General features: G+C 35.1%; 1 protein-coding gene across 1 annotated transcript in view; it reads left to right on the plus strand.

Annotated features, from left to right (window-relative positions):
* The window catches only part of LOC107596708 (collagen alpha-1(XIV) chain-like), a 123,104-nt gene that overhangs the window by 51,547 nt on the left and 59,594 nt on the right, over window positions 1-11,963 (plus strand). Inside the window, exons 17-19 of the mRNA XM_016287506.1 lie at window positions 3,884-4,019; window positions 6,000-6,116; window positions 8,028-8,183. Of these exons, the coding sequence (XP_016142992.1) occupies window positions 3,884-4,019; window positions 6,000-6,116; window positions 8,028-8,183 (409 nt within the window). The remainder of the gene's footprint in view (window positions 1-3,883; window positions 4,020-5,999; window positions 6,117-8,027; window positions 8,184-11,963) is intronic.

Genomic DNA, 11,963 nt, shown 5'->3' on the forward strand with positions numbered 1-11,963 from the left:
ACACTTGTCTTATTTGTGTCCCAGCGAGGCTGTTATTTCAAAACCCTACCTATATTGCTCTTGTGCTATAAAAATATAACGGAACACTTTATTACCTCTGTGCTATAATATTGCAGGCTTATCATATTCCTCCGGGTAAGTGGAGTTGAATGATGCAGCTCTGCTGCTTGTGTTATCTATAGCAAGGAACATGTCTTGCTCAAAGGGACCTTTTTAAATGCATGCACTGGAAGTCCCTTTGTCACATTCCTGCAGTGCATAATCATATGGCGAGGAATTGCAGGAGTGAATTAAAACATGGCTGTTCTTCTGATGTAGGAATCTGCTGTTTTGTGGCATTTGGCTGACTTTGCTGCAACCTTGGTCTGGCACGGTTAAGATCTTTCGTGGTGTAAAGTTTAATTCAAACTCTGGTGACTTGTCGCCCCTAACTGTACAGAATATCGACCTCTCCTGGGTTGTAATTCTCCTGGAGAATCATTGGTGTCAAGGTATAAAGGAGATGGATAAAGGAGATGGGACTGGGAAAAAGGAAATTCTATTATCTTTTCAAGTGCCATTTAGGTCACTGAGCAAAATGTGAGAAATAGAGAGAGAACATCTGAGAGGGATAGTAAGGGAGAGCACGCCTCATTTGAGGGAAAGTTCCAGCAAAGTTTAAAAAGAGAGACGATCTCCTGCGTTCAGGTTTCAGCACCACGGATTGGTGGACAGCTCCGCTAATGAGAGTCGTTCTGCAGGACGCTGCACAGCAAAAACAGGAGGGTCTAAAACAGCAGGTGGTCAAACAGAACCTTCTTGACAATGGACTACCACACCTGACTGATCAAAGGAAGCTAAAATTGAACATAATTTTCTGCACATTCTACCGTTCAAACGTTTTGGGTCAATACGAAAATTAAAAAAAAAAAAATTATAATAAGTTAATATTTTTATTCAGTAAAGATGAAATTGATCAAAGTATTCAAATAGAAAATAATAGAATAAAATAGTTATTTTGAATGGTAATATTTCACAATATAGTTGTTTTTTTATGTAAATAAATTCAGCCTTGGTGAACAAAAGAGAACAATAAAAATATTACCAACCACAAACTTTTGAACAGTAGTGCATTTAGTGTATGATTCAGTTTTATGTGTAAGACTGTATTAATAAGGGAAATAGGTGCACTGAGTACACTTATGGATATAAAAATATGTCACACAGTCACAGCATAAACTCTGAACATATTGTGCAGTCTGCTGTGGTAACTAATGATTTGATTCCAGAGTTATACATTTATTTAATGCCTGTGCTGGGCAAAACATATAGAAATCATTACTTTTAATTGTTACGCTCCCTACTGTGAGGAGTGAGGAACGTGGAGACAGAGGGGAATTCACGGTGATACATACTTTATTCTTTCACACGGAATCAGGGACACACACGTAGGAAACAACAAAGAAACATCCGACAGACTACACTTTAAATACAAGACATAATGAGGGAGTAAATTAAATGCACCTGAATCAAATAAACAAACACAGGTGGAGACTAATGAACTCAATGAAATAAACAGGACAGGAACATAACCAAAAAAGGGCTAAACCCTGGGACACAGGGAGCACATGGGGAACAAAACACAACACAAGCCTGTCATGAATGTACGAACATCCAATAATTTAATATTCAAAATTGAATTTAAAATGTAAAAGGCATACACTTAAAATGTTGTCAATTCAGAACCTCTAATTTTTGAATTCTGAATTCTTCAATAACCTCTTAATCTTTGCATGGGTAACATTCACAAAATGACTTATTTCCATTTGTCTTATTTGTAGTCTGTTCATTGATAGTATTCTCACACAGAGGAAGCCACTCCACATAATGCAACCCAACGTTTCATTATCAACAAGCAATGGACTGCCATGATTGTGTGTGTGTGTGTGTGTGTGTGTGTGTGTGTGTGTGTGTTTGTGTGTGATTAATGGTGTGTCTGTGGTGAATGACTGCAGTGATTGGATGCTGGCTACAGAGCTGAGTGCTGGCTTTCTTGATTTTCATCCAGCTCCCTAAAGTTCAGTACACAGATTTCTAGTCTTTTGGCTTATACTCAGAATAGCTTTTATGAGAGCTGATCAAACACTCAAATATTTGGAATTGTTTCACTATACTGGCATTTTCTTTATCCTTGACAATCACTCCTTACACTAGCAGTTATCGCTCTCCTCCTCTTACATACCATGTAAGTGCACCCCATGAAAAATGTAATCCTTTATAATAATGCTTTAGTGGAAAAAGTTATTACAACCTTACATTTATCACTACTGTACGTCAAGTGTTTAATATTACAACAAGGTGCACCAGAGCTGCCTGAGCCCCTCAGAAGAAAAGATGTTGTGGCGTATGAGTCTGAAAAATAGATTTAAAGCCATTTCCTAACTGTTTACAATCCATCATTCCACTGTATGTACAATAATGCTTCAGGAAATGCTTCAATATGCTTCAGAAAGTCAACCATTAAAAAGGGCTGTACAAATATAGTCTATATGGCAGGTCAGCAAAGACGAATCCTCTGCTCTCCAGAAAAAGAACTGAAGTTTGCCAACCGATATTTACATGAAGAACTTCTAGACAAATGAGTCAAAGGACAGATTTGAGCATTTGAGAATGAGAAACTCATACTCACAAGCACAGTAGTGGGAGTGTTGTGGTTTGAGGGTTTTTGCAGTTTTGGAGTTGCAAATAATGTCATAAAACTAACCATGAATTCCACATTATACCAAAAAGTGCTTGATGGACAATTATAAGAAACACCTACAAGAAATGATTCCTGCCAAAGGGGGCAAATGTACTTTTTCGGATTTAGATGTTTATGCACATATTCATAGATGATATTTATACTACAGTTCAAAAGTTTGGGGTCAGATGTTTTTAATGCTTTTGGCTGCAGTTATTTGATTAAAAATACCGTAAAACTGTAATATTGTGAAATATTATTAAAACTGTATTAAACTGTTTTAGTTGAATTATTTTAAAATGTAATTTATTTCTGTGACGGCAAAGCTAAATCTTCAGCAAATATTACTCCAGTCTTCAGTGTCACACAATCCTTCAGAAATCAATTTAATATGCTGATTTGGTGCTCAAGAAACATTTCTTTATTATCAGTGTTGAAAACAATTGCTAATATTTACATTTCTTTATTATCAATGTTGAAAACAATTGCTACTATTTGCTAATATTTATTTAACTGTTTAATATTTTTTGTGGAAACAAACAATTTGTCTTTGATGAATAGAAAAACACAGCATTTATTTAAAATATAAATCTTTTGTAAACCTGTAAAAGTTTGTACTGTCATTTTATATTAGTTTAGTGGATCCTTTGCTGAAAAAATAATAATAATAATAATTTCTTTAAAAAAGACTAACCCCAAACGTTTGAACATTATTGTATGTTGGACAAAAACTTTCAAAGTAAAATTTTTATTATTATTATTATTATTATAATTTTTTTAATTATACCACTTTCTCTCATTGATACTGTCCAAATGAAGTTCCAGTATCCATATGCCCACATATATTGAAAGAAAAGACCAAACCTTCTGGGATGTACTTACTTTATCACAGCTCTGTATTTACACACACACACACACACACACACATGTTTTAATACTGTATGATGATGGGTCATCCCATTAACTTCTATTGTTATTAAATGAAGCTAAATAAAATGATTATATACTAACCCTAATACTAATCATTCAAAATTTCTGCATTATGTTTGTAAATGATTTACTTCTATTATGAAGCTGGTTTCTACATAGAGACCTCAAGGACATTTGGTGCACCTACACCCACACCGTGCTTTGTCTGGTATTGAATATTCTGCTCTTCTTCAGGTGTTTGTCGCGGGAAACAGAAGAAGTGTGATCCTGCAACCTCTCCTCTCAGACACAAGGTACAAGATCACAGTGACCCCTATTTATGCAGATGGAGAGTCCACAGCTCTGTCTAAGGCCTCTACCGGCAAAACATGTGAGTATGAATGAACAAATGCTGCTGGAGTTACAATAAATGAAATACATTTTGTGTACTTCTTTCAAAACAGATGCAGTTATGCTAATTACATACTACTTTGGCATAATTATATAGTTATGGATTTGAGTTGTGTCCTGGCTCCCTTTGCTTCATTTTAGAAATCATAAAATTAAAACTTCATTAGCACACAACTCTGCTCATCTAATTTGAAATATTAAAAACGTCAACAACTCACACGTACTAAATGTTTAGCATGTTCTTATGCAGCATTAGAAATATTTAGTGTCTAGTTATGCAGAACGACCTGGGTTCAATTCCCAGGCTGGAATAAATGAATTTTGAATCCTGTTTTAATAAATCAAGTAAAAATGCAACACAATGCCATTCATTGTATTAACAGGAACGTGATCTCATTTAGTTCCATGTTAGTTAGTGATTTCAATGAGTTAATTAATTTGACCGTAAAGCAGTGATGAACCTGAGGCAGATTCACTTCTAATCTAACTAATCACATGTTAAAAAACATACCTGCTTTTTCCCTTTTTTAAGCTTGGTGAATCAGAATGTAACCAACATCTTTTGACTCTCAATTCTAAATCTGCATAGAATTGTTCAGCTCTTACTAATTTCCCGTTTGTCTTGATGATATGAATGGCATATCTAATTGTTTTATGTACCAGATATAGTGCGAATGAGCTGAAAATAGATCCTCTTACATCACAGCACTGAGATGCAGTTTTGGAGTTGCAATAAATAAATTGAAAAAAAATAAATAGACATTCTTCAACAGGTTAAATAATATTGATTTTACCTATAAATAAGCATAATAAATCTTATGCATTCCAGCCTTGGTGTTCCTACTCTAATGAACTGATCAAACCCGCCTGCTTTCCTCTGATGGGATTGATTATCTACAATTTTCTCCCAGTGATCACCTTCAAATTACAGCCCAGTGTCTGGTTAGAGATGCTAATGTCACCTCACACTGATCTTGAGATCAGGTGTCTGCTAGTTGTCTTGGAAAACCTTTGACCTGGTTTCTGATTGAGGTTGAATTAATTATGAGTGGGGTGATATTCTCTGCGGAGGAGTGGTAATTATGTGAAAACAGAGACTTTTATAAGAGAATGCTGGGAATTCAGGGAAGAACTACAGCCTGTAGAGAGAGAGAGAGAAAAAACAAAAAACTTAAATTTCTTTATCAACGTATTGATTGATTTATTTACCGTACGAAAGTTTGGGGTTAGTAAGATGTTTTTTGTCCCAAAGAAATTGTGACAGTAAAAAAGTGACAGTAAAGATTTTTTCATTGTTACAAAACATACATTTCAAATAATTGTTATTTTTTTGGACTTCAAAGAATCCTGAAAAAAGTATCACAGTATGACGCACAAAAATATTAAGCAGCACAACTGTTTTCAACATTGATAATGATAGCAAAAAAATGTTTCTTGAGCACCAAAGCATGACATTAGAATGAATTCTGAAAAATCATGTCACATTGAAAATAGGAGTAATCACTGCTGAAAATTCAGATTTGCCATCACAGGAAGAAATTACTAATAATTAATTAATGATTTATCATTTTTAAATATATTATAATAATAAAGATTATTTTAAATTGTAAGAATATTTCACAATATTATTGTTTTTACTGTCTCTTTTATCAAATAAATGCAACCTTAGTGAGCATAGGAGACTTTCAAAAATATTAAGAAACTTTACTGACCCCAAATTTTTTTATCTTTTTTGGGGGTTTAACTTTTATTAACTTTTTATAAAGTTTAACTTTTATTAATTATGAATTATTTATTAGTAATCCATTTGTTTATTTATTCTTTTTTTATACCTGAACATTATAATGATATATCATGTTGTGCAATTCAAATCATGTAAGTTTTTATAAAATTCAATTGGCCAATAATTTATATTACTTGACCGCAAATACTAATCTTAATCCCTCTTCTGATTGGTTAGTGCCACTTTCTGGACCCAGTAACCTCAGAGTGTCTGATGAATGGTATAATCGCTTCCGCATCAGCTGGGATGGCCCTCAGTTCCCAACTTTGGGTTACAGAGTCATCTATCAGCCTATTGCCCTACACCAACCCTACCCCTAAACCTACCCCTCACAGGAAACTTTGTGCTATTTCAGATGTTCAATACACTCCATTCTGTGTGATTTATATGCGTTTTGAAAAGTGGGGTATGCAAATAACTTTAGCAAAAAAGTCTTGAGACTCTGGAGACGTATTTAGATGGCTGGGATGAATTATTAGCAGCTTGTTGGAAAGGGCATTAACTGTAGGTGGAGATACGGTCTCCACGTCTGCTGCTCTGATTATGACTGTTCTTCCATCTGCAGTCTGAGATTCGACTGTAAACAGAAGCTCTAATGTGGCTGCAGCACACCAGAGGGAAAAATGTCCCGCTCCTCTGTTTTCCACTGAAGTCCAGCCCAATAAATTCCTTTATTCCATTATATGATCTTAAACTCCCATCTGCGGTGGAGAGAAATGGCTTCTCCACCTACGTTTAATGCCCTTCCAAACTGCTCCCAACAGCTGCTAATAATTCATCCCACCACCGGCCATTTCTACTGTCCAGAGCTCATTTTCTCTGTGTCTGTGTGTGTTGTTGAAGGGGAGGGTTCACTTGTTCTCATTTCGTTTCACATCTAGTTTTCTCAGGCTTTGTGATGGTTATAGTGTAATGCTATGATTGTAAGTGTCTGTGAAATCCACCCATTCTTTTCCTGTGTCTTTTTTTAGTTTAGACTGTGATGTTGATGTAGAGAGGCATCATAGACCTTTAGTTTGTGAGGGCCAGAAAACAGTACTTTGATTTTTGGAGTTTGTTTCTATGCTGAATGAATGTTGGGAGAAGAAAAAAATGCTTAAAGGGACATAAAATGTAAAATAATTAAAATATTTTAATGTACGACTTAGACATTCACAGTCCAAACTCCCATTCCAGTCCACCCAGAACATTTATTTAGCTGCAAAAACAGGTTGTTTAGAATTAAAGGAATAGTTCACTGAAACAAATAATTTGTTTCATAGTCAGATCTTTTCAAAGACTCAGTCGATCCAGTTTACAAAGCTGTCTAATTGATTCATTCATGAATTGAGTTTTAGTTCAACTAAGTTCTTGCTAACTTTGATCCGACTGGCTCATTTGAAGGGAAGATTTCCAATAAATAACAATGTAAATTGTGTAAGGAAAAGACGAAAATGTACAGACACTGGAAATTTTCCCTTCAGAAAACTTGAAATATAGTGCACATACAACATATGGGGCCGGTAAGATTCATCCTAGAAGAATTCTAGAAAAAATAAATCATGGTTTCCACAAAAAATATTAAGAAGCACAACTGTTTTCAACATTGATAATTATATATAAAAACAGTTTTTAAGCACCAAATCAGCCTATTAGAGTGATTTCTAAAGGATTATGTGACACTGAAGCCTGGAGTAATGATGCTAAAAATTCAGCTTTACCATCACAGGAATAAATATATTTGCAATTTAGAGCGTTTCTCGATACAAATCGTTGCAAAGCAACTTTACAGCAAATTAAGTTTCTACAATATTTAGTGGTAGCTTATCAGTGGTAGTGTATCTTGTAGACCATTTGATAGTTTTTTGTATTCTTTTTTAAGCTTAAAATCTTCTGATCCCATTCATTGTGCACTGAAAATTTTGTGTTTCACAGAAGAAAGTAAGTTATGCAGGAACAACATGAGAATGACTAAATGCTGACCGATTTTTTTTAGGTGAAATAATAAAAACATAAACCAAGCCACTGTCTTTCACAATCAAAATGGAGGTCTAATACATATAGAATTTGAATAATAATAATAATAGTAAAAACAACTGATTTAAAACTAAATTACAGCTTGACTAACATTATAAGTGTAAAAAAAATGATCAGCCCTTTAAATAGTTCACTTTTATTTTTTCTGTAAGGTTGCATCGATTGTTTTCAGCTCTTGTCTCGCTCTGTTCGCAGTGTCAGGTCCGGCTCTAGAGACGTTTGTAGAGGATGATGTGAACACCCTGCTGATCCTCAATCTGTTGAGTGACACCGAGTACAGCGTTCAGGTCATCGCCTCCTACACCACCGGCTCCAGCCAACCCCTCACCGGCAAGGGCAAAACATGTGAGTCTCCGCACAAATACAATTACCCAGTACACACAAATCTGCACGCATCTAACTTTGTCATACCCAGCGTGAGATCTGTACTTTACTCCCAACAGCCCACCATCATTTTGCTGCACCATCACATCAGATTCATAGATGTAATTTGCCTCCTGTGGGATCGTCCTTGCTAATACCGTTTTTGATAATATGCAGCAGCGATAGTATCACAATGCAAGCGGACTAGCGAGAACTGTCCCTTTTGTCTGTTATTGAAACCTGAAGGTGCTCTTTGATAGGCAGCCAGCTACACATATATCAACATTCAGACAGACAGCTCTAGTAATGACAGTCCTTTGTATATAAATTTGATATCGCCAGGTACATCACAAAGTAATACCTGTTTTAGCGATTCTCATCAAAAAGCAAACATATTATGTTTTCTCAGGGAGTGCTGAGGCCATCCATCAGAGCACTAGGGTGTCACCAGCCCAATATCAGTCACCACGGTCTTGTTTCAGACTAGTCAGATAAACAGGCATGATGCTTACAACACCTGCAACTGACAAAACATTTCTTATATCATAGAATATAGCAGGACGCTAAGACATGTTATATAAAATATCTGTTATCAGGGTTCTTCCTGTGACTTGCACAATCAACTGAGCTATTTTATGTAAGTTACTCGCATTAAAGTAAGAGTGTTAGGTTTTATATCAATTATGGCAAAATAGATTAAGTGAAAGTAAAAAGTATTTAGGGGAAGTAATTAAAAGTAAAATCTATTTATAATTAAACATTTTTTATTATATTATTTAATTTGTTATATAATTTTATTCATTTGACTATATTCATTTTAAAAAATAATTTTGTGCACAATTTTGCACAATATTCTGGCTATGTAAGGCTTTAGAGCGTCAACAGAGCATCAATATTTGTATCAAACATCCTGTCATGGATGTTTCCCCCCTATCATGGGGAAGTCGTGGCCTAATGGTTAGAGAGTCGGGTTCGAGTCTCGTACCGGCAGGGATTGTAGGTGGGGGGAGTGAATGTACAGCGCTCTCGCCCACCTTCAATACCACGACCTTGAAACCGAACCCCCAACTGCTCCCCGGGCGCCGCAGCTAAAAATGGCTGCCCACTGCTCTTGGGTGTGTGTTCACGGTGTGTGTGTGTGTGTTCACTGCTGTGTGTGTGCACTTTGGATGGGATAAATGCAGAGCACTAATTCCTAGTATGGGTCACCATACTTGGCCACATGTCACTTCACTGAATTGTTAAACAACAAATTCCGTACCATAGTACTGAGTATAGTATAAATATATATTACTATTTTACTTTTAATTACACCCCCTAAATACTTCTTAATTTCACCTAACTGTTTTGGCATAATCGATATAAATAATATATATTTATATTTCTATGAAGCATTTTACTCACATTTGTGACTAAAAATAGATATGTGTAACTGTGAAATGTGTGTAAGTGTGAAAAATATATGTAGGAGTATGTGTGTAAATAGAACATAAATCCGGGGTCCTAAAAAGTCTTAAATTCATTTTTTTTTCACATTTAAAGTAATGAAAATCATGAATATCTAAAATAGTATAACAAAAGTCTTAATTATAGGTTATCAAGAGAGCTAAAATTGGAGCCAAAAAAAAGGGGTCGCAATACACTCTGATGTGATAATTAAACTTGAAAAGGAAATGATTTAATTAAAGAAATGTGAATCATTACTCAGTGTAAGTTTTAGTTACCTAGTAAACTGTATCTGGCTTTTAATTCAATATTTAACATCTAAATCATTTCATAATTAAATAAATAAAGTTTGAAGCATATATATTTAAATACCTGGCGTACTTGTGTATTCAAATGAATTAAATCATTAAAGTTTTTTATGCGCTTCTAAATTTTTAACATTTTTTTCCCTTGGGGAAAAAGTAAGTGTCAAGCCCTGAAGGTCTAAATGTAATAGATTATAAGTTTTTTTTTCTTAGTAATGTAATTGTAGGTATTTAGTTTCAACAGTAGTCCATTAAAGTGCAAATGACCCCAAATAATATTTAAATATAGTTATCAAGTACTATTACTATACAAGTATTTCACACACGCACACAGTTTCCTACAAATTAGATTAATAATGACTCTAGCAGAATCTAGCTTTATTATTATAAAATTATACTACATATGCTTTTTTTAGAAGCTTATTCAGAATCCATTTGGCTCACAAATCTAAAGGGGCACATGTCGTCTCAGTTTAAATGAGCATGATGTCTCTGCATGTCACAGATGTTATGACACCCTGATAGTGCCATTAAGCACGGACAAAATGTGCTAAAGGACTTCCAGTCAATCTCAGCTTCTAGCACAGGCGATTATTCCTTTCACACTCCATGGCTCTCTGAGGAACCTCCCATATTGTCTCACCCTACATGATGACATCTGCATACCACCTGCTCTATGGGGTCCATCAATTTTTCATACGTTTCTGTTTGACCTTTGAATAATTGAATGCACAATAATGGATTTCCACCTCCTTGTATTAGTACTATCAGCCAGAGGCCCTTTTTGCATGCATATAGTTCATTAAAATAGTTTATATAAGGAGGAAAGCTTGTCACATGCATTATTCAAAACCTTAAACGAATCCCCTCCACTGTGCGCCATATGTTTTGTGCACAGTCTCCGTTTTAATCTAAAATCTCCAAGTCTCAAACGCAACTGACACGATGTTCCGTTGTGTAGCGTGAATTTCAATGGACAGCTTGATTGCATAAGTAGTTCCTTTTTTAGGATCTGGCTCACATATCAAGACTCAAAGGAGGACAGTGTCCCACCGCATGGAAGTTTTCCAGTACAAGCAGAATTTGAGTTTGCCACAACCTTTGGTGTAGAGAATACGTGGGACTCCGTTTGTTGTGACATGGCCACAATTGTTTGTGTTCCAAATACTATGAGGTCCAAATATGAGTATTGTTTTGTGCGACTAATGTGGACCATGTGCTGTGGCTTGGGCTTGTGCTTTGCTGACCAAAAACGTGATAATTCCAAAATAAGCCTATTCTTTGGCTTTTAAATGAGTTTTCTTTCACACAGCACATTTTGTGTGGTTTGCACAAAGAGAAGAAGGAAAATAAAGAAAGAAATGGTTAAGGCCATTTGTGGCTTTTAAGTGGAGAGCATATTTGTTAAGAATACTGTTTGAACCTCTCGCTTTCCTCTCAGTTGTGTTTTTCTAGCCATTAGTTTTGCCTGACTTGCAGTATCTAAAGAGTATCGCACAGAAATCTGAGGAGATCAGAAATAGGGTGCTGGTTTCCAGAGAAGTGAAGCCTACAGGTTTTACCCCATAACCTGCAGCACAAAGGAGCCTCTGGCTGCCCTATGACTCATTGGCTATTACTGTAATACATGTACTGCTTTTCATTTCAGAACATTAGACTACATTAGAGAAGCAACGCTCAAGGCTTTCCTCTCACTACACACCAATGTGTACATTTCAAAGCTTACATGCAGGTTTAGTACACCGCTGTTCAAAAGTTTGGGGTCTGTTATATATTTTAATGTTTTTGAAAATCGTGTTCACAAAGCTTGATAATAATAATAATAATAATAATAATAAAAAAAGTCTTTATTTATTTATGTATGTATGTATTTATTTACTTATTGTTATCAATGTTGCAAACAGTTGTGGTGTTATTATTATTATTATTATTATTTTTTTTTTTTGAAAACCGTGATTCTTTTTTCAGGATTTTTTTTAATGAATAGAAAGCTCAAAATAACCGTTTTTGA

The sequence above is a fragment of the Sinocyclocheilus grahami genome, unplaced genomic scaffold, assembly GCF_001515645.1.
Source record: "Sinocyclocheilus grahami isolate Dianchi unplaced genomic scaffold, SAMN03320097.WGS_v1.1 scaffold222.1, whole genome shotgun sequence".
In the NCBI taxonomy this organism is placed as follows: Eukaryota; Metazoa; Chordata; class Actinopteri; order Cypriniformes; family Cyprinidae; genus Sinocyclocheilus; species Sinocyclocheilus grahami.